General features: G+C 36.2%; 1 protein-coding gene across 5 annotated transcripts in view; it reads right to left on the reverse strand.

Moving 5' to 3' along the window:
* Nucleotides 1-20,704, reverse strand: part of YTHDC1 (YTH N6-methyladenosine RNA binding protein C1) — a 35,834-nt gene extending 15,130 nt beyond the window's left edge. For 2 of the 5 annotated variants that reach the window (XM_059160064.1, XM_059160055.1), the window contains exons 1-9: nt 20,380-20,496; nt 10,438-10,539; nt 9,671-9,999; nt 9,119-9,551; nt 4,324-4,413; nt 3,802-3,855; nt 3,143-3,237; nt 1,564-1,672; nt 1,363-1,480 (exon numbers count right to left, since the gene is read on the reverse strand). In XM_059160064.1, coding sequence (XP_059016047.1) covers nt 1,363-1,480; nt 1,564-1,672; nt 3,143-3,237; nt 3,802-3,855; nt 4,324-4,413; nt 9,119-9,551; nt 9,671-9,999; nt 10,438-10,539; nt 20,380-20,407 — 1,358 coding nt within the window. In that variant the 5' untranslated portion in view covers nt 20,408-20,496. Of the gene's footprint in view, nt 1-1,362; nt 1,481-1,563; nt 1,673-3,142; nt 3,238-3,801; nt 3,856-4,323; nt 4,414-9,118; nt 9,552-9,670; nt 10,000-10,437; nt 10,540-20,379; nt 20,497-20,591 lie in introns of those variants that run through there. The other 3 variants (XM_059160081.1, XM_059160072.1, XM_059160091.1) reach the window with 2 other exon arrangements.
* Between the last annotated feature and the right edge of the window lie 3,506 nt (nt 20,705-24,210).

A 24,210-nucleotide genomic window follows, 5' to 3' on the forward strand; every position in this document is an offset into this window, starting at 1 on the left:
TAAATAAAAAATTTAACTGCTTAGGCTGGCCAGTATTACTGTTCATTTTTGTCTTTTGTTCTCTTTATTATCTGCTTCATAAAAAAAGGTATGTCCCTCTCCCCCACTCACACAGCCCCCACCTTCCCACCTCCTCAGCCCGTTTGTGTTTCCATGCTCTTCCTTCTGCTAGTTGGCCTTCCAGAACATGAACGGTACTTTTCATTCTTTTTCTTATTCAATTCCTCCATTTCTATCAAAATCTAACACCTAAGTTCACTTTAACTTAAAAAAAAAATACATATGGTCTGTTTTGGGTAAATTTTTTTTAACTGAAATTAATTTTATAGGCAATAGATGTATGCATGTCATATAAAACTCACTCAAATTATTACCTTTTTATGTTAAAATAACTTTCCAGGATGTAACTGTTCGTGCCCAAGGTGCCATGTCAGCAAGCTGAAGCTTAGATTTAAGTTCTGTATCCCTCTAAGTGCTCAGTTTGACCAGAAATGCAGTATATCCAGTCTGCCAACCCCCAAACACCAAGCCACCTCAATTCGGGCTTTCTCATCCCAAACAGGTTGACAACATAGCCCTATCCAACCATTTTCTATTTGGCTCTTTCTTGTTCTTTATTCTTTATCCTGTAAAAGTTTCCTGCCTTCTGCCCCATTCTGTAGTTCTCCACAGGACACTGACCATTTCATGAAGTGTTAAAGTTTTTATCATCTAAATTTACTTCCTTAATCATTTTTTAACAACGCACAATCATTCAGTAAGAACATAAAAATAGTGGTGATAACCCAGTGCTCAAAGCGAGTCTATTTTTCTAATAAGCATATTTAATCTTAATTATATCAACTTCAAAACACCGTAATACCAACTAAACATGACTTGCTAACTTCCTTAAGAAACGCTTGTTCACAACTTAATTCGTCACCTCCAAAATGTTAGCCAAGTTGAAGAGTGACTACTAATTTCCTATTCCAGTTACTAAATGACATATTAAATCACTAAAATCATACAGATCCAGGTAACATTTCAAGCAACTGATTCATGACAAACTAATTACTTATTGTATTACTAATATAGAGAACAAAAGAAATACATGAAGCTCTTAACTAAATAAACCTTTGCCCTTTACATCCTGTATTTATGAAGACAGTGAATAAGACAAGCAAAACATATCGACGTATTTTCACTTTAACACTGCTAAAGTTTTTTGCATCCAAATCAGCCTACGAACAAAGCCCAAAAAAGAATAATAATCACAAAGAATAGATTAAAACTAAACAACTGTGGAGTTTTGTTATTACTCCCAACTACTACCCCATTTAAAACAAGGGCAAATTTTATTATCTCCATTAAAGTGTAATTTACCTGCAAATCCAGTCAATTTTAAAAACTCCTCCCAACATTTTAGCATTCATTCCTGCTGGCAGCACCCAATGTATAGGAGATCCTCCATGATGCGATTCTGAAGAAAGTCTTGCAAATCCTAAGGGAATCAAATCACAACATTAAAATATAGATGCTAATTTAAATGATATTTTTATATAGCCAAATTATTTTTATTCTTACCTTGAAATTTTCCACTCTCTCTGACAGAAAATATTAATATAACACTCCTTGCGGATCTGAATGCAGCATTTAATTTCTTCTCATTTACAGGCAGCGTGGACCAAACACCCTACACAAATGATACAAGATCAGACAGAAATTAATGCAAATTTTCATCTTTGCAATTGTATTTGCAAAAGACCAAGGCTACTGATAACCATTATACTTTAAATTCAAGTAAGCTATAATGAAGAAAGGTCTTATTCAACAACTGTCAAAATAATGTACCAATTTATTGAAAACTCAGGAAAAATATGGAGAAAATCCCAACCTTAACAAAATCATTAAGGCAACTAGAAACACCTTGGGGTGGGGGAGGATATCAAATCTTATGGGCTAGAATCCTACATAATAGAGACAATCACCTACAATTATTGTAATATCACAACTATTTACTGTGGTAAATACATGTTGTTTAAAGATGAGTTATAATATGTACATTTTTCTCCTTAAAAACCTGCTTAACCAAAATAATTAAAATACTGTATTATTAAATCCATCAGTGAAGAATCTGTCCAGTTCCTAGCAATTTTTTTTCTATTTAAGTTCAAATTTTTATGCATTAATAGTTTGACTAAAGAGAAAATGTGTTGTATATAGAGGCAGAAAAAAGTTATTAATCTGTAAAGCATTTTAATCTATTACCTGTTTGTGAAATGATTAGAAGAAACAGCATGGTAAAGTAAGGCGGAAGCTCTAATTCAGTTCAATCTGCTCATACAAATGATCTCACTCATACTAAGTGCTTAATTACTTCTGCCTAAACTCACTCTAGCAGAGGAACAAAATAAGCTTCCACTACTAGCTACTTGGCATATAGCTTCCATTTATAAAGTTTGATGGGTAATCATTAATGTGACAAATATTAAGATATGAACATTGATAAAAAATATGGTTAGAAAAATTGACTTTCTAAAGATCAATAGAAGCTATAATGACTCATCTTAAACCAAGAAAAGAAAAATTTTAAATGGTGTAACAGATGTATTTTTGTAGCAAAAACAAACAGAAAATTAGTATCTTACAACATCCTACAGCAACGGGACATATCATTTTTGTAAATCCTTGGGTGGGCCTTTAAGCTAACTCTTTTTCTTCTAAATTCAAGTGATGTTACTGCTTAAAATAAAAGAAACTCTCCGTAAAAGAATGATTTCTTCTCAAGATCTCAAGGTGTAAAACCAGCATCAATATAAAACAAAAAATGGTTAATTAGAGACATTTAAAGAAGTGTTAGTACAGTAAGTTAGCAACTGAATACAGAAACATAAAAATCAAAAGAAACCTCTTTTATGGTACAAAGTATAAAAAAACATATTCTTCAGTATCACATATTTTGACTTCTAAAATTATCTTTAGAACACTCAAATTACTATTAGGTTGCCTAACCAGCTACAAAGCAGACCCTAAATGGCAACTAGACTATGGATCTTTAAAGCTTTAATGAAAATCAGAGTACACTACTCAAGATAATCAAAGTCTACCTTCCCATTTAAAATTTTCAAGATTGGGATAGTTTCAACAGAACTGATGCTAATACCTTAGCTTTGGCAAGAGACACATTCTCATGGTTGTTACTCTTTATGAGAAAAAATCTTGCATCCTGTAGGACATATTTGAGTTTACTGGTTTGATCTGGAAAAAAAAATAAAATAAAATCCAAACTGATTAACTGGAGGCCATTATTACAGATGTGTAAGCTGTACTGAAATTAGCCCTCCACAACCCAGCTAAACTTTTAGAATTCATCATCACCCATTCGATCTGGAAAGCTAAGCCACAACACATAATAGAGCAAAGCTAAGAAAAGACACCAGCACTCTGCAAGAAGTTAAACCTAGTGATGTTCCGATATATCAGATTCATATTGAAGTATGAAAACAGCTACAAATTTTATAGATATCTTTTACCAGATTATTCATTTTAATAGACCATTATGTTATTAAATATATATATATACCATCCACTGCGTCCAAAACCACAAAATACCCTGAAACGTTTGCTATTGTTCTAAAAGATATGGAGTTAGGAAGTAAATATGGAGCTGTCTCTTTGTAAAGCTACCTTATTAATGATTTTCTTAAATGTAATATATCAGAACATTACTACATCAAAACCAACCATTAATGGAGAACTAATAAGGCAAAATAATGACTTTATGCAGCATGCAATGAAAACAATTTCAAATTTAAATGATACCTTTTCGGACAGCACGAACGGAAGATGATAATTTCTCATGCTTCTTTTCTGAACCTGTATTTAGCCAAAGTACATTTGTTCAGATTGAGCTTTAATAGAGATAAGACAAAATTTCTACAGTCTTGTCACATAAAGTTCTCATTCAAGACAAATTATTCTTCCTGGCGCACCCACACACACAAAAAAAATACTTCTCAATGTGTACGAGTGTTTCATTTTTGGGGTTGTTTGGATTTTTTAAAAATACGTATATTTGAACAGTTTCCCACTCAGAAAACTAGTCACTGAATCATCATCTTCCAAGAAAAAAAAAAGTGAAATTCCACTTAAGCAGTAACAGAACAGGATTAAAATAATAAGAAAAAGCTTAGTTTCCTCTAGAATAATTACACTGAACATGCCAAAAATCAATACTAATGAACATCAACAAGTTCACACTAAATTACAGCCTCCACACTTTCTATAGCAAGTTACATTAGAATCAGTCAGATATGATCACAAATAAAAGTAAAATGAGGATACCTGCATATGACTCTGATGCAGAGCTTCCACTTCTATCAAAAACAATCGGGGAGATGCCTCTAGCTCTCTTCCTTTCCTTCTTTTTCTCATCTAAAAGGAATTCAAACAAGATTTTTTAAAACATTACAATATAGGTACAGGTACTCAAATAAGAATACATCATGTGCCTGGGTTTTGCACAATCACTAAGTACTAGTCACTGCTAACCTCTCTCCTGACCCCTCAGTTTCCTCAGAAGGTGTTCCATTTTAAAGACATTGTTCAAAAAACAGAAACATGTTGTTACTCCCACCAACTTCAATCAAATTAAAAACACATGGCCATAACTGAGAACTACTTATCCTATACATAAAGGTAGTGTTGAATAAAGTTTTCCAAGGGGAAAAAATCTGCAAAGTAAACACAACTTTTATCTCAGTCAAATATACTATGTCTCTTTCTATGTACCAGGGACCACTGTTCTAAGTCCTCTCTCTAAAAAGTATACTATCATTCTTCAGGACTATAATTCTTCATTACAATTCCAACTCTGATTCTTAGATGTCTGACAAACCCCAGAACCCAAAGATTTTCAACTGTAAAAAAAATAATAATAATAATAATAATACATGTATAGTGATTCCTTTTCTGGTTGCCACTGCTTGCTTTTGTGTCTTCAATTCCATTCTTCATGATCATTTCCCTCTTGGATTCCTGTTGTTCTTTGCAAACTGAATTTAAAATTTATTCTTAAAATGCTACTGATAGCCTATGTATTTATAGCCTATGTATTTCTACTAAGAAGCTGAGAATATTTAGTAGGCAGAAGAGATTTGCATTACCTGTTTATTTACAAACAATTTCAACCTTAACTTGGAACTTTATAAGCATATAAACAAACACCTAAAATGGGATCAGGCTCTCCTATTTATTGGGATTTTAATCATACCACTGTAAATTCTTTTACTTTTCAGCTACAAGAAGAAACAAATATGGAAACAAAATGCACATATTTTTATAAAAATGGCAGAAAGCTGAAAAAAAAATCCTGCATACAATTTTCTATTATGACTATAAACAGTTACCTATTTAAAAAGATTTAGCTAAATTATCTCCCTAATCCTCATAACAAGCTCATGAAATACTTAAGGCCATTATTCTCATTTACAGAAGAGGAGTGGTTAGGCAACTTGGCCAGTGTCCCACATTTCCTGGATGGCAGAACCTAGTTTCAAATTCAAGTCCTCTAGCTTGAAAGTATAAGCCCTGAGTTCTTTTCTTACTGAGCAAATAGAAAAGGCATTTTCCTACTATTCCTGAAGGGGGATTCCAAGTCTAACTAGTTTGAAGATGGAAAATTCCAAGGACATTCTTAAGTTCCTTTTCTTTTTTTTTTTAAACATCCTGCCCTTTACTATGTACTGCTGCTTCTCCAAAAAGACCTAAGCAGCCTGTAAGTGACACGGGTTTTCCTAACACAAGACTGAAGAGAAGCGCAGGGAAGCACGTACGGGCACAATTACAAAGCCAAGCCCATTTAAAGCTAGCAGCCATGAGGACATCATAGTATCTCAAATAACCAAGTATAACATATTTCCAGAAAAGCATTTATTTCCAGGCTTACTTGCTTTGACTGATAACTGAACTTTCAAAAGCTTTTTTGGGGGTTTTATTTTTTTTTTTTTTTTTAAGATTTTGTTTAGTTATTTCAGAGAGCATGCAAGAGGGATCACAGAGAGAAGAAGCAGACTCCCTGCCCAACAGGGAGCTGGACACAGGGCTCAGCCCCAGGACTCCGAGATCATGACCTGAGCTGAAGGCAGATACTTAACCAACTGAGCCACCCAGGTACCCCTGAACTTTGAAAAGTTTCAATAATTCTCTCCCTCAGGGTCAACTATAAGACTTCAAGTGAATAGACTGAAGCCTTTTGGTATAAAATGACTAAAAACCTCACCCAAATAGATGAGAAACAGGTTTTGTCAAATGCTAAATCTCTTTCTCATACTTGTATTTTGTTCACTGACTACATGTACATATATAGTGCCTAGCACTCTGCAGAAATACAAACCAGTGAATGAGTATGACATTCACAAGATTAAAAATACAACCTTGTTAAATTCTTTATTTAAAAATTCTAGTGTGTCTATCATTTTTTCTCTTGGAACACGTAGGAGTCTAAGCATTAGGAGCTGATCACTAATAATACACCTGCTGATAATTACGAACAATATTTTATAAAGTCTAAAGATCTCTCACTAACATGAGAGAAAAAAAAAGAAGCAAAGTTAAAATCCTGTCCACCTTTTTATTTTTTTTTAAGAGAAAACTTCAACTTTTAAAATAAATACCATTAGAAATCTCCAAGGATTTTTTTCATTTTTTTTTAATAAGTAACTCTTACTGCTCTTAAGTTTATGATCTCCTCTCCTAACTATGATTCTCAGCTCAAAAGAACAATGAAACTCATCTAACAAACTTTTAATGACCACCAAAGTGTGCCACTTTTATAAATAAGTTACTGAAAATTCTGAAGAAAAAAAAAAGAGGTAAAATAAACTAGAAACTAGAAAATTCATTAACACAAAGTAAACTTTGATCCCTTCTGTTTAAAAACAGACATCTCCTGGGGTTACTAAATGGGTGACTCAGTTAGTTAAGCGTTCAACTCTTGATTTCAGCTCAGGTCATGATCTCAGGGTCATGAGATCTAGCCCTGAACTGTGCTCCACACTCAGTAGAGCATCTGCTAGAGACTCTCCCTCTACCCCTTACCTACCTTCACGCACCCGTATTCTCTGTCAGACAAATCTTTAAAAAAAACAGATATCTCCTAATTAAGGAGTTCCAAATCCACCCCCATTTTTCTTTCACACATTTTTATGAAAAACTACTCTATGATTAAAAATAGTAACTTCCTGCACAATAAACAAAATCTCTAAATCATGTTCCACATAAGGGATCTTCCAAGGATAATCCACTTTCTTTTCATAAGCAAAGTAAGAATTCCAGGTATCTCTTTGAAAATAATAAATTCTCCAATAAACAGTTTTGATGTATAGGTTCATGAAACTATGGGCTACCATTTAATATTAAATGTCTTCTCCATAAAAACAGGAAGTATTTTCAAGTACCTTGCTACAGTATCAGCACCACCTAGAAGCTTGTTAAAAATGTAGATTTTAAGTCCTATCCATTTAAATAAATCTCCCTTGACTTAAATAAGACAAATAAGAAAGATTGTTCCTAACACAGATACCAAAAAGATTCGTAAAATAGAATTTCCCCTACCCCATGGATATTTAACACATTCATCACAGTAAGTAAACATTCATTCAAATTATAAATGCACTTTTTGTTCTCTATCCATTACTATAATTATAGAAGACATACGATCCCATCAGTTTGCAAAAAGTATGATGGGAAAGTACAATTAAAGATTCCACAAAGTTTGGGATGCCTGGGTAGCTCAGTCGATTAAGCCTCTGCTTTAGGACTGGGTCATGATCCCAGGGTCCTGGGATTGAGCCCCCATCAGGCTCCCTGCTCAAAGGGAGGTCTGCTTCTCTTTCACCCTCTCCCTCTGCTCCCACCCCGTTTGTGCTCTCTTAATTTCTAATAAATAAAATCTTAAAAAAAAAAAGAAAGATTCCACAAAGTTTTTTTTTTTTTAATCAAACTTAACTATTCGTCTACTCATTTTAGCTCTTTAACTCCTTTTATAATCCTCTCAAACAACTCCCAAACTAGAACTGAAGTGAGCAAAAGGTTGAAAGCACTTTAGTTACCAACCTCTAAAAAACAGAAAATAGCTGGCCATTTGTTCTATTACCTATACAATTTTAATATGACTTACTAACAATGTACCAGAAAAATATTAAAATTTTGTAATAATGAAGTTATAATGATCCTATATAACAGAATATTATTTATCTTACTATTGCAACATTTACTTCATTTAGAATACACAGCAGATCTGGCTACATCCAGACAGAAGACAGCCATGACAGCATGCATAACCATCATAAAATGGAAAGGGATCTTTTAAGTACCCTGACCTCTCCTTGTTGTACACTATCAAATTCCCCTCAAAAGAGGGTCTCCACCCTTAGCCTAGTGACTACAACTACCTAGCATTCCTATATTTACATCTCGTAGATCAGATAGGGATAAAATGGTAGGACACGTAGTATCGAAGGAATGACGACCCAAGAGAGCCCTTAACCAACCACCCTACAAGAATCTTAAATTCTTATTTTCACCTCTTGTACTTTTATACCCAGCCTTTGAGAGATCCTGCCCAAGTCAGTCAACCCACAAGTACAGAATTGGAACAACAGTGTATACTCCCAAAAGAAAAAGTTAAGATTTCTATTACCATATGTGATAGAAATCTATAGTCATTTATTTAACATGGCAAAACTATAGTACCTAGTAGACAGGTTCCACACCAATATACTTTAAGTACACCAGACATTAGTGTTTAAATAAGATGTTGGCTAGTATGGAAATCTAAGAATTTATAACATTAAAATCTGAAATACATTTCCACACAGAAAAATGATCAGACTTGTATTCATTTAGAATACAATCAACTCAAAGCTGGGAAACACATTTACTAAGACATATAAATCTCAAATGTATTTATATTACTCAAAAGTACAAAACACAAGACAATCTTATTAACACCCCACATCTCAAAATATTTTATAATTCAATTTAAACATGTTCAGAAATAAATCTTTGTCTTTAAAAAAAAAAGTCTGTCTTTTTTTTTTAATTTAAAAGACAAACTTATAAATACAAAAAGTAGTACCTGATCCATCTGTGCCTGAACCAGATCTGACAGATCCATCTGTGAAAGAAACGGATTCAGAATCAGAGTCGCTAGCTTCACTTCGAGTATCATAATCATTTCCCTCTTCCTTCTGGTCTCTCTCATCCTGTTCATATTCTTCTTCTTCCTCCTCCTCTTCTTCTTCCTCCTCCTCCTCCTCCTCCTCTTCCTCCTCCTCCTCCTCTTCTCCATCTTCATCCACTTCTTCATCTTCCTCTGCATCTTCTTCTACCTCTTCATCTTCCTCCACATCTTCCACCCCCTCCTCCTCATTCTCAGTGTTGTTGCCCTGCTCATCAGAAGATCCACTGCTGCCAGTCTCATGGTCAGAGCCATACTCTTCAGAGTTCACTTCTTCCTTAGAAGACTGGCTGGATCTGCTTGCACGTCTATCCACTTCAAGCCCAATTCTCTGATGTTTAAAGAAAAAGGGAATCAGCAGTCATAAAACAGAAAAGGTCAGAGTGAATAAACAGTTCTAAAGCCTCAAAAAGAACTGCTTTGTTTTACATCTGCAAGAACATTTACTACCTCAGAATCATCTGGCGTAGGGGATTTGGTCCTCCTTTCAGGATCTCTTTTCCGGAGACAAGTTTTTTCAGGTTGATTCTTATAAGGTTCTCTAGAAGCACTGCTTGACAAACGAATCTTTCGATCAGCTTCTAGACGCTTGCTTCTTTCGGATCTTTGATATTCCTCATTTTTATACTCTGCAACTGACTTTCCTTTAGTACTAACTATTCTTTTGTTATTGCTCGCAGATGAGCTCAGTGGCTTAGAAATCAACTGCCTTGAATGAACAGAAGGCTTTTGTCGCTTGATGTCAGTAGATTCCATTCGGTCACTTTTTCTTTTTGATCCTTAAAAATACAATTTAAAGAAAGCATATAAATGTATTCTAGGCATTCTATTTGTTTCACCCAAGATTAACAGATAATACATATCAAAGGCTCATTTCTTTAAAATGTCTTCTGAAATGTTAATCATAAAAAAAAAAGCTTGTAAATATTGGAATAAATTCAGGCATGAGATATTTCACGCATTGAAAAAATAGATCACTTTTATTCATAAAGAACTGGGTACCACAGTTTGTTATGACTGTACTTTTGGTGTTAACAGACTCAACAAATAAGAACAAATACAAAGTCACTTTCTTAATAAATTAAATCTCTATTTAATTTTTTTAAAATTAATTTTTAAAAAATGTAATTTTTTTTTAAATTACATTTTTAAAAAATGTAATTTTTTTTAAAAAAATTACATTTTTTAAAAATTTAGTTTTTTAAAAAATTACATACCCTTTTTCTCGTTTTTATCTTGTTCACTCTCTGGATTATATAGTTCATCATCCTGTTCCGGTACTTCAGTCAAAATATCATCTAGAACATTAAGTTCTCCATCTGAAAGCAAGAAAATTAAAAATAGGGAAAAATCATTACCATTAAGCATTTATCTTTGACTACTACACTGGGTCTACATACATGATAACATAACCCTCAAAGACATTTTATTTCAGGATCAAGACACAATACTAATTCTGTAAAACCATACAAATAAAGGACATGATATAGACCTCTTGTCTACAAAGCCAGGAGTAGTATATACCCACCCCATAGGGTATAAAAGCATATACTGGAGTACAAAAAGTAAATGTTAAGAATTTCTTTAACTATATCTCATTTTCTAATATAATTTTTCTACCTGCTTTAAAATATGCACAAAAAATTAGGACAGAAATACAAGTGTGTAACATCAACACACACTTACCAAGGACTGTGTACACCTCAAGATACTTAGTATCAAGAAAAAAGAATATTTTAAAATGGAGAAACATGACAGATTCCAACTTAACTACAGCCAAATCAGTATCAAAGACCACCTGGCATGATGCACAATAATTCTGAGATATTCGGATGCAAAAATGCAAACTCTGAACCTTTATGTGAGAAACAACAAATAAACCGAAATGAAGAGTCATGAACTACAAACAGTAAAAATTACTCCAGATTAAAAGAGAATAAAAAGACATGGTAACTGAATAAGGCACGTAACTGGGAAGCTAGTAGTAAGGTCTGTAGATTACAGTAAATGTCACTGTTAATTTCCTGAATTTTGATAGTACCATCAGTAAGTAAAAGTTCTAATTCTTAAAGAAATACACATTTAAGTCTTTAGGGACAAAGAAGTATCATGTCTGCAACTGACAAATGGTTCAGGGAAAAAAGTGTGTCTGCATAGGCTTATGTCCACAGAGAAAATTAGGGAAGACTGAATCCAAGAAAAACAATGTGGTGAAAAGTTAACATTTGTGGAATATGGTTGAAAGGTAAAAAAATCTTTTGTTGTACTATTTCAGCTATTCTGTCCAAAAACATCAAAATAACATTAAAAGTAAAAAATAAAAAATAAATAATAATAATTTTAAAAAGACTACTTCTGTCCTACACAGAAATCATTTCAGGATGCTGGCATAAACTACGAGACATGTTAACTTGTTCAGACAAGAGAACTGTTGACTATAATCGACATACTGAATGATGGTAAAAACCAGCAACTCAGTTTTCTCACTGTATCCTTATACTCCCGCCATATACAATAGGACAAAATAAATCCTAGAAATACATGCCTATTTACTACTTTAAACTGATTTTTATTATATGGGTGCCTGGGTGGCTGAGTCAATTAAATGTCTGCCTGTGGCTCGGGTCATGATCCCATGGGACAGAGCCCCACGTCAGGCTCCTGGCTCTGCAGGGAGTCTGCTCTTTCCTTCTCCCTCTCCCTCTGCACCTGTTCATGCTCATGCTCTCCTGCTCTCTCTCTCAAATAAAATCTTTTTTAAAAATTAAATAAATAAATAATTTTTAAGATGTGCACTAAAGCTAATGATAAATGCTTTGAACATTATTAAGTATTCTGGTGTCAAAAATATATCTCCAAACTTAAAGTATAATGAAGGGAAATGTAAAGTCATGAACACTGATAATTTTATTTATGGCTCCAGCCAAAAAGCAAAGCCCATTCAAAATTATAACAAGGGCTACTAACCTGACCTGAGGTCTATAAACAGGATAAATGAGACTAAAATATCTTCAAAGGTGGACAGAAATCAGTGACTGAAGAGAATTAAAATACCTAATGTAGGTATAAGAAAAACAGATTACATGGGATATGGAAAAATAACAACTCAGTATTTGGAATCAGACACAATTGCTATTTAAGAACACATCTTCTTCAGTGTTTGGAATTAAAGACCGTTGCTGCTTAAGAACATCCATGGGCACCTAGGTGGCTCAATTCTCTGAGAGCTGGTTTCAGCTCAGGTCATGATCTCATAGGTCATGGAATTGAGCCCTGTGTTGGACTCCAAGCTAAGCGTATGTTCTTTAGAGATTCTCTCCCTCTGCTCCTCCCCAACAATGCACGCATGCTATCTGTCTCAAATAAATAAAATCTTAAAAGAACATTCCATATGCCGGAATGGCATATCAATTGATTTCTTTGGGTAGTTAACAGTATACTTTACTGGTTTTCTAAAATGAATATATATACTATATGGATTGTTTTTATTTTTACTTATAGTTCTCTAGTCAGTAAAAAAGTAGATCCAACAGATCTTCACAGAATCAACTACATTTCTGAGCCAGAAAAAAAAGGCAAAAAAACCCATCACAATAAAAAAAAGGCAAAAAAACCCTATCACAATGAAATAGACAATTAAGTAAACACAGTGCTACACAAATCTTTTCATAAAATCACCAGCTCTATATTAGAAATATCAACCCAAAAGCCTAAACATTTACATGAAATTATATACTTTATATGTGCTAAATCTAATACAGAATGAATCATTTCTGCAGGTTGATTTAAATCAATTTAAATTTCAGACATGTTTAAATTATGGTTTCCCTATTTTAAAAAAAGGGTATTGTTTAAAAGTGCCTTAACAATTGTATTAGTCAAATGTAGAGACTGGTTGCAGTTTTTTAAAAGCAGCTATAACGTTTTAAGACAATAAATATTAACCAATGCTTACTTTTTTTTTAACATTTTACCACTTTCACATATATCATTTATATACCTACATGAAACACCTAAAGTATGTTTTATCATCCATTAATTCACTGATTTAAAAAAAAAAAAAAAAAGGGAGCTCAGAAGTACAAGCTGACCAGATTCTTATGTCTAGAAACAGATGGGTACAAGCCTACAAGTTCAGGTTTTCTAAATCTAGAAGTAAATTAGATGGGGGAACATTTGAAAAACCTTTAAACACAAGTAAGAGAAACAACAAAAACAGAAATTATAAAAAAGTCACATGCCCTGTATTTCAAATAAATGTACCAGAAAGCTCTGTATCACTGACATTATAGCATCTTGAAATTTACTTTAAGAACACTACATCCTCACTTGATATTTTATACATTTTTATCCATATATGTCATTAGACCGATAACCTACCTGTTTTTATCACAATACTGGCAAACAAAAACCTGCAGAACAAATTCAGCCTATGACTTAATTTGACCAGCAAGGTGAGAATGGCTTCTGTATCTTTAAGACTGTGTTCAAAGCAGGTGGTGTGGGGGTGGAGAGGGGGGCACAGTGCAAAGAACATGTGAGAAACCCTCATGTGGTCCACAAAGCCTAAAATATTTAGTATCTGACCCTTTACAAAGTTTGCCAACTCCTAGTATATATGACATTTTAAATTACTTTTCTCCATTACTGAAACCTCTCATATCCTTACTGTAATATAATATACAGAAGATCTGGATTTGGAAGAAAATCCAGGACTTCATTTAAGACCTAAGTTATCTTCAGGAAGGTTCCAGTCTGAGCTCCAGGTTCTTCACTTCTGATAAGAGGCATTTAGAATAAAAGTATCGGTGTTCAGGGAAAGGAACAGGAGCACAGTTATTTGAATCTCTTATGAGTTTTTAACCTATAAGTCTTTCCCTATCACTATCAAATTCTAATAAATCCTGCCTGCCATGAACCTTGTGTTAATGACTAGGGTAGATGATACATAAAATCTGGGGAACACAAAAATCCGTTTTAAAAAAATAAATATATACATGTTCTACTATCTGCTGCTATATAATATGTCATCCCAAAACACAGTGGCTAAAATAATACAATAATTTATTATTATTGCTTCTAGTTCTGGTGCTCAGCGAAGCTCTCGTGTGGCTGCGGTCAGATGATGGGTAGGGCTAGAACCACCTGAAGGCTTGTTCATTCACCCGTGTGGCTGGCACCTACACGGGGAAGACTCAATACAGCTGAGGCTCCTAGAGCATTTCTTTCTGTGGTCACTCTCTCATGGCAGCTTCAGGGGAGGCAGACTTCTTACATGGTGGTTTAGGGCTCTAAATAAGTACACCCCGAAAGAGAAAAAGCCAAGCAAAAGCTCAGTTCAGTATTTTATTCAGAGGCCATCACAAAAGTCCACTCAGGTTCCAACAGAGGAGACAAAAACTCTACCTAATGGATGGAGAAGTGTCAAATACTTAGTAGGTGTTTTCAAAGCTATCACCATCTACTTAGTTCTGTTTAAAGTTAAGGATTTTAATTACAAAAGTAAGGTGTATTTTAAAAACAAAATACAGTTTTAAAATGTGAGAGTTTACAGTAATGGGTTATAAAGCTAACTTAAGCTGCTTTCTCTGACCAATTCTTTGATTGGCTAGAAAAAGTACACTCTATACATATTTCAATTCATTTTTCAACCCAGAATGAATTATAAAGAAAGCAAATATTATTTTAATATTCTGAGAAGCTACTGCTGCTGATGACTAATCATCACTGGCATATTCCTTTTGGAAAAAAGTAATTTACGTAAAATAAAAGTAATTTAAAATAATACCCACTAGTTCTCTAGTGTGGCCTTCTTTAAAGTACCTTAATAAATTTAATTTTTATTTTTTCAAATAAACTTTATTTTTAATAAAGAAATTTAAATCACTCTTCATCATAAAAATATACACCATATATTCTATTAATTTATTATTACTATGTATATTTTAGATATTCAATTCCTTCATAGTAGCTTGACAGCAGCACTTTATTAACGATAAAAAAAAAAAAAAAGGTTAGCAAATGCCAGATTAAGAAGAATTCTATGAACATAAAATTCACGTATTACAAAAATAACTCTGCTGTAGTATTTCTAGGAGATAAAGCACTTCACACAGTTTTTGGATTAAGTCTCTATAAAGAATACAATATTGGGGCTCCTGGGTGGCTCAGCTGGTCGCTTAAATGTCTGCCTTCAGTTCAGGTCATGATTCCGGGATCCTGGGATCAAGTCCTACATCAGTCTCCCTGCTCAGCTTCTCCCTCTCCCTCCAGCTCATGCTCTTAAGTAAATAAAATCTTTTTAAAAAAACAGTTTTTGAAAATTATTTTAAAAAGTTAAAAAACCAAGGATGCCACACCAAAATGAATCTTGTCACAGTGAATTAGCTCAAATGAAACACAAAATTATTCATTAAACAGTATTTCTTTTTAAAGCTAAAATATAAATTCATCCAAAAGTTATACCCTAACAATCTAGATGATAGGAATCTAGCTCTTGGACACAGTTGTGGAAACTCCAAGGATCCATACAAAAATGCACACCTTGCATTTTTTAAAAGGACTATCTGGTCATTAAGAAACCAGATTCTCATCTGAAAGCAACCAGCAGGAGCAGTCCTGATACAGAGAAGGTAATATATGGCATGGTTTTGCAAGAGACAATCTGGGTTTATGTCTGGTAAATGTAAATGTGTATTTATTTACAAATACTGCTTACACACAGACCATGCCATCTCTTATACTTTTTTTTAACATAATACCTACCATTAATTATTGAACAAGGACTTTAATCTGCCTGACCCTAGTATGCATGTAAGCCTGTAATTCCTGAATAACAATGTTAAATAACTGCAAAGTTTAGTATACCTGATACTTTGTGAAAGAGTAGAAATGGTAAGGAGGGCAATCCTACACAACTCTAATGGTTTAACTAACTACCTTAACAAAATCCGAGCACTATACTGTCCCATCGTCCAAAGTTTCAAAAGGATACCCAAATTCAGATTTTTATTTGGAATTGACTGACTTATTAAATAAACACTGCCTCAAAAACAAAACAAAAATGCAGGTTGTTGCTACAGCTTGACTCTTCTGTGTAAGTGCAATCTGTGAATGTTTTGTGCTATAAAAAAGCCTTCACTATCATCACTAATGCAAGCTAGCACAATCTTATTTGTCATCTCAAATTAATAGCAAACTGAGTTTTGAAACAAAGGTAAAGATCCAGGGGTACAAGAGGCAAACAAGAAAATAAAAAGAACCACTGTCTTCAGAACTTATTCAAAACCTGTCAAGATGTTAGGAATAACAAGGCTTATTTTTTTTTAATTGTTCTATTGGGGGATTTTTGTTTGTTTTAGATAATATTGGGAAACTGGAAATCTAACTAGCTTTCAAAGTACTTGAACCATCAGGTTAGGTATATAACAAGAATGACAGAATGAAGCCCACAGAATTGAAGTGACTTCACTAAAATCTTACAACTATGAATCCAAATTTAATGCTCTTTGCACTATACCAGAGGCCACAAATCTTAACTTCCAGGAGAGCAGTGTAGAAAATTAACCTTTATCTGAGACACAGTTCATTGTTTAGAACCTGAAAGCTTCTGGGTCAGGAGATACAAGTATTATTTGAGGGTCCAGCTTAACAAACTGAGACCTAGAATAGCCAAACAAAGAAAACCTGGCAGTTAAATATACTACCATTCTGTTTTACAGACCACCAAAGTACATTATATCTTTTATTTTAATTCATTTAATGTATTTTTAATGACTTTGACAAGAAGCAAGAATTCCTGGAACCTTCCCTTCTGTTATATTTTAGGTTAGACCAGTCTCAGCTACTGTTTTGTCATTCCTAACTATCATCCCTCTAAAGTGAAGTGTAGAGACTTGCATTTCCTGTCCCACACAATTTGCTGTTCTCCAATAAGCATACAATTTGAAGTCTAAGGGCAGCATTTTAAATTTTTTATCCTATTTCTATTATGGGTAAAACAAATATAATGGAAAATCAAATATATACTCTATGCTTTCTAAAGCCTGAACTGAATCTGTAGACTACCGAGCTACTTTTCCAGAAGACCAGTGGACCTAGGAAGTCATCTTCTTCTAAAGCCCTATTACAGTGAGGGCTATACTACGTACATACAATATGTGTATGTATATGTAACTGCGTGTACATACTTATATGTACTTGCCTATATGACTGTGTGTGTACATATACAATTGAAACTGAGAAAACTTAGCTTTGGATAGCAACAGCAAATGTCACTTAGTTACCACTGAAGTCCAACCTTAAAGTCATTTTTGTTGAAGTCATTTTTTCAAGGCACTGAGTCATGATTAACTGTCACAAAGAACCTGGTAAACAACAGACACAAGCAATCCTGGCCCTGATGGAGCTTTCAGTCTGATAATGCAGAAATCATATTACTTATGCAAGTGGTAACTCATTACCCTCATATTGGATATATTAAATTTTCACCCTCTTTCAGAAAGAAGTTCGTAAGTGCATAAGAAATAAAATGAATACAAGGCATTTAAAGTAGAAAAGATATGTATACCTCATATAGAAAAACTAACAGTTAACACCACCAACATTGCAGACTCTTTTAAATTCACTTTTTGGACATATAATCACCACTAGAATCAGAGCTGGCAATTTACACAGGCTTCAGCGTCTAAGTATGGGTATTATAGAGGCATTATAGAAGTTAATGTTTATTATACAATTAATGTGCAAAGCCCAATAATCCAAGGACTCTATTACCTAGTCTTTTGACTGTTCTGTGACCAACAGCAGATTTCTGCAATTTAAATTCATTTCTTAACAAGATTCTACATCATTCATGAAATCATTTAAGGCCTGTGTCAAGTCTAATATTGTTACAGGGCTTAACGTTATAATTTCATAATGTTTCGTATAAGATAACTAATAAGTACTTCTCTTCCCACTTTTTCTTGTTGAAAAAGGAGAAGGAAGAGGGAATGAGGTATTCTAAACCTGGTTATTATTCTAGCTGAGTGACCATGATCAACAAAGTGAGACACCCTGGACCTCAGTTTCCTTATTTACAAAATGAATTATTCTAGCAATCTTCTCATTCATTAAACCATCAGCAATTCCGGTAGGTTTCTATTTGCTAGCCTTCCCAGTAAACCAGAGACAATCTTTGATCTAAACTATAAAAATAAGCACTTATATCAGAGATTTTAAAATAGAAATTCAACTACGGAAATGAAATTAATTTTTTAAAATTACACAAATGTGAGATATTTCAGAAGCTGATGACTTATCCTAAGTATTAATAATAGGGGGCATTGTAAGCCCCTAAGAATAGTTACAAAGTTTATGTATTTGGAATGCATTTTTATCACTACTCCCATTTCTAAAACAATTTTTAAAACATAACCTATTTTTCTTCCACAATGTATGTTAACGTGCCTATGACTGACTTAACAACTATGTCCATTTTAACAATGAACTCCTGGGAAGTACTTAATTTTTACTCGTTTTGTATTTGGTTTACCTCACCCATCACAACCACCACCCACACACACAGCTCATAGATTACACTCTGATACAATTAAGTGTTGACAGAATTAATTTTATTGATTAAAATCATCTATTTTAATAACTGATTTTACTACTAATTTAAAAGTTTATTTTTGTCACTAACATCATGCAACCTGAAATTTACAACCCTACTGTGCTTTGCAAAATTTTGGGCGGGGGATAAGATTTAAGGAAGGTCAATTAAATACTACAATCTAATCATTGAATTAATTGCTTAAACATATTCCCATACACACCACTTTCCAAGCTTGTCCCTATCCTAAAGCATGAAAACGCTTCTTTCTCTTAAGGAGAAAAAGAGAGACAGGCCTCATGCAACTTGACCCTAGAATCTATTTAACAAATGCCCCCACCCCCAAGTTAATTAACCACACAGAAGAGTAGACTTCTGAGATACAGGGCAGCAGCTGTGCCATATTTTTATCAACTATAAACTTTCCAAAACTATCAGGGTAATCCTCACAGTCAGAAAAGACCCTTAGGGGTGCCTGGGTGGCTCAGTGGGTTAAGCCGCTGCCTTCGGCTCAGGTCATGATCTCAGGGTCCTGGGATCGAGTCCCGCATCGGGCTCTCTGCTCAGCAGGGAGCTTGCTTACCTCTCTCTCTGCCTGCCTCTCTGCCTACTTGTGATCTCTGTCAAATAAATAAATAAAATCTTTAAAAAAAAAAAAGAAAAAAGAAAAGAAAAGACCCTTAGGCAACATGAAATCTAGCCTACTCTCCAGACCGATAATGATCCAGGATATTCATTAATATCTGTAGGGCCTGGGAGGTCGGTATTTCAAAAGACATGACATTCCATTCTGCCAACATCAGTTCTTCCTGTATTTCACTGTAATGTTATTCCTCCAGCTCTCTCTAAATTCCATCCGTGGGTTCCCGGTGGTATCCTCTGGGTGCTAGCACAATGTGTTTCTATCCCAACAGCGGCCAGAATGATTTGTGCCAACCCTAAAACGTGTTAAGTATCTTTTCAAACATCATGTTTTCCAAAATAAGTATTCGAGGATTTAAATGGGCAATTCTTGCCATTTTGCCTATTTAACAGGAAGAGCCATAAATTACTCGTAGATATTTCTCGAGATGACTAATCCACTTGTACAACTTCTTAAATAGGGTCACTGACTACACTGCCATCGTTCTGAGGGCGGCTTTAAGGGTTGTCGAAATTTTGCCTAAAATAAAAGGGTCGTTCTGAAAATACGCATTACATCCGCAGAATCCTACCAGGAAATGAACCTAAGGGTCGGCCACTCAGAACAGGCCCCCTCAGCCGCGCCCAGGACTGCGAAACGTAAAGTGAAGAGGGAATAGGATTTAAAAAAAAAAAAAAAAAAAAAACAGTAACCGGCACACGGAAACCAAGCCCAGGCGAGACGAAGAGCTAGGTCAAATGGAGATCGGGGACGCAAGGACAGGCCTGGCTTCTTCCAGGGAGTCCAAGTGTCTCGGGTGGGAAGGATCGGCTCCGCGCGGGACAAGCTAACCTCCCCAACCCCCACCCCGCCACAACGACTACGGCTCCACCGACCCACTCCGGAGCGTCGCCTCCACCCGTCACCTTTCTCCGCACTAACCTTTCTCCTCCCGGCTGTCGGCCGCCATTGCTCCCCTCCTGTTTCCGCCGCTGCCGCCGCCGCCGCCGCCGCCGCCGCCGCCGCCGCTGCTTCGAAGCGACTCGCGCGGGCGCCGCAGCCGCGGCAGCCGTAGCACGGGCACGTCCGTCAGTCCGGCCGCTGGGCTGCGCGCTTCACACCTTGGCCTCCACCGCTCACCCTGCTCGACTCACCGTTTTTCCTCCCGCTTCTTCCCTTTCTCCCTTGTCTCCTTTCCTCCTTTCACTGCAACCTTTCTGGTGCCCTAGGCCCAGCCTTCTCGTTGGGGTTTGGGGACGGGAGGGGGTAAGGGGGAGGGAAGGGAAACAGATGGCGACGGCGGGCGGCGCTAAAATGGAGCCTGCTTCCTGCGCGAAACAATCCCGCTCCCGAAATGCCCTGCGCTGTTTACGCTTCGTTCCTCCGTGGGAGCGTCACAGTGCGGCGAGGGGCGGGGAAGCGGGCGGGGCAAGTGGGCGGGGCAAGCGGGCGGTCAAGGGAAACGTGATCACGTCAGCACGTCGCTCTGTCTCCCACAGCCCGGAGGGCTCCGGGCCCGAGTCTTGTGTGCAGGGATTGGGTGGCGGCCGTTGTAGCCTGTTGGGCCGCCCGCCGAGGCGCGTACGCTCGGGTGGCTCCGTTTTCTCACCTGAAAAGCCTAGTGACGGACCTTAGCGCAAAAGTGCTTCCGATTGTTCCGCGGAGCTCTCAATCCCGTTCTGCAAACCGGAGATTTGGTCCGGCCCTTTGCAGCCGCCGCTTTGTACTCCGGTCGCCAGACACACTTTCTTTAATTCCTGCCCTAGGCTTAGCCGAAGGCAGCGCGGGAAGCAGCCTGCTCTCCCACTAGTTTTGTCAGCTGGGGGAATTAGTTATGTTCAATTGTAGTATAGCTTTGTAATTCATATAATGGCAAATTTGATTTAAAAATTCATCGACGGGCTGGGGTACACAGTTGATTTAAACAGACTCTTGAGAAATTGAAACTACAGAAATGACCAAAAATTATTTAACTATATAATATGGTAAAAAATGCAAGGAAGCTTTCAGGAAGTTCATTATCCAAGGGAATGAAAAGGTCATTTTGCTTCACTGTTCCATAACTGAGTTTAATATATATTTTTTTAATTTTATTTATTTGACAGAGAATGAGACAGATCACAGAGGGAAAAAGAAGCGACTTGCTGCTGAGCAGAGCCTGATGCGAGGCCTGATGCGAAGCTCCATCCCAGGAATTGAGGGCAGATTTAACCAACCAAGCCACCCAGGTCACCACTCCTAACTGAGTTTAAAAGGGAAGGAGATTTTGAAGGGGAAGAAAGTAGCACTGTTATAAAAGGAAGACAGTCTAGAGTGTGCTGGCTAACAAGTTGAGACCAAGCTAAAATCAGTGGAAAGAGTTTAAGGAGGGCCTGCAGGAAAAGGGGAAAGAAAAGCAGGGAATATAAAACCTAGCTGTGTATCAGATGCTTTAGAATGAAGAGTAAACAAAACAGTATTTCTTCCTTTAAGGACTTTTCCAGTATAATATATGAAACAAGTTGGGGCGCCTGGGTGGCTCCGTGGGTTAAAGCCTCTGCCTTCAGCTCAGGTCATGATCCCAGGGTCCTGGGATACAGCCCTGCATCCACGTAGTGGAGAGACTGCTTCCCTTCCTCTCTCTCTGCCTGCCTCTCTGCCACCTTGTGATCTCTGTCTGTCAAATAAATAAATAAAATCTAATATATATATATGAAACAAGTTAACAGAAAATTCGTGTGTAATAGTAATAGCTGAAAATTGTGTGTTTTTACTGTGTGCCAGGTGCTGTTCTGAGTATTTGAGCTATACAGTCTGATTTCATCTTCCAAAAACCCAGTTAGATTTCATTACTAGCTTTATTTTACATAAAGGGAAAGTGAAGCAATATGAAATTAAAGTGCCCAAGGTCAGGAGTACTAGTAACATGGCTCAACGCCAGGCAGTTTACCTCCAGCCCCCACTCAACTGCTAACAGTGCCTCCAGTAAACTTAGAATGTAATTGGAACTTTCAGGGGCACATCACTCAGACATGGGGTGGGGGGTTCAGAATAGAGTCAAGAAAAGCTTTCTGGAGAAGGGAAAATTAAGGCTACTTGAGAACTAAAAGACTATTATCAGTCTCGATGAAAGGGAGAAAGGGCAAGATGGTGGCTAGAAGGACTTTTTCAGGAAAAAACAAAAGGTCCTAGGTGGCAAAGCTGCTCATGGTTCAGTTCAGGTTGATAGTCAATGGTTAGGTAAGAAAAGGCTGAATCGAGAAAAGCATTATATAATGTTCTACTCATTTATTAATTCAGTCAGCTAGTATTTATTAAATTCCTATTCAGTCCTAATATTATTACAGGCTCTGGGGTTAAAAAATTCGTTTAGTATAGGATCTAGTTTCTACATTAAGTTGGGGAAATAAGGCATAAGTAAAGAAATTAAAGATCATGATGAATTCTATGAAAGAAGCAAGTAAGAAGTTATTATGGTGAGGCAGGGCTGGGGAGGGGAGCTTTTTAAGTGCAAAAATGAGTAAAGGCCTGGTTGAGGAGGTGAATTTGAGACGATACCTAATAAAAGGTAGAGGTAAGAGTCTTCCAGACAGAGAACAGCACGTACAAAGGCTCTGAGGGAGAAAGAGGCCATGGTATGGTCAAGAATGTAAGGGGCAGCTGGGTGGCTCAGTGGGTTAAGCCGCTGCCTTTGGCTCAAGTCATGATCTCAGGGTCCTGGGATTGAGCCCCACATCGGGCTCCCTGCTCAGAGAGGAGCCTGCTTCTCATTCTTCCTCAGCCTGCTGCTCTGCCTACTTGTGGTCTCTTTCTCTCTCTCTAATAAATAAATAAAATCTTTAGAAAAAAAAAAGTGTCGAAATACTGAAAAAAAAAAAAAGAACTTAAGGTGAATGCCAGTGAGCTGGAGCCCAGATAACGACAAGGCAAATGACTGAGGTAGTATTTGATGGACAGGCCCTATCTTAGGAGTAAGGGACTAATCAGGACCTAGCCTAAAACAAAAGCAGTACAAGATTTAAAAAGAGGCAGAATTTTGATGTTGAACCCACTGGAGGACAGGAATGGAGGGCTCCCTAAAGATTCATGCCTGTAAAATTTAAAACTAAGCATACACAAATTCAAAGTGATCAGGACTCCTCAGAGAAAGACAATAAAATCTGGAGTCTCTGAAACATATTTTTCACACTATTCAACATTAAATCAGGTCAGGTCTAGGTTATATATAACATAGGTTGCAAATTGGTGCCTACTGATCTTGAACCAACACAGAGGCCTGTGTGCTGTTGTTGAACTGTAATGCTTTTAACCAAACATTTTTCGATGAGACATGGCCTCCATTACCCCTCTCAGTTGCCTTAACCCTGGCCAATATTACTGATTGAAGTGTCTATGTATCAAGTGCATGGATTCTGGAGGGTGTAGGGGGGGGAGGTAGTTGGAATCTTTTTCCCTGGAAGGTTTATATAGAGTGAGGAGTAAAGAAGACTCTGCCCCAAATCTTAAAGAATATTGATACAGGGAAAGCAAAGATACAGCATGAACCTAGGACATCTTGTCATACCAGAAAGCAGTGATGAAAGAATGCTAGGATCCTGTCAAAATGACTCAGAAGAGTTGCTAACTAAAGTGGCTCCCACTAACCAAATATGAGACATTCTGAGCATCTGTAAAGATAAATCTGCACTGGATTATGTTTCAATCCATAAATTCCATAATAGTTTAAAAAAATCAATCTTCTTTAGATGATGCTAGGGAAGAAGTCATTTTGAAAACTGGTAAACAAAAATCATC

The sequence above is a fragment of the Mustela lutreola genome, chromosome 1, assembly GCF_030435805.1.
Source record: "Mustela lutreola isolate mMusLut2 chromosome 1, mMusLut2.pri, whole genome shotgun sequence".
Taxonomy (NCBI): domain Eukaryota; kingdom Metazoa; phylum Chordata; class Mammalia; order Carnivora; family Mustelidae; genus Mustela; species Mustela lutreola.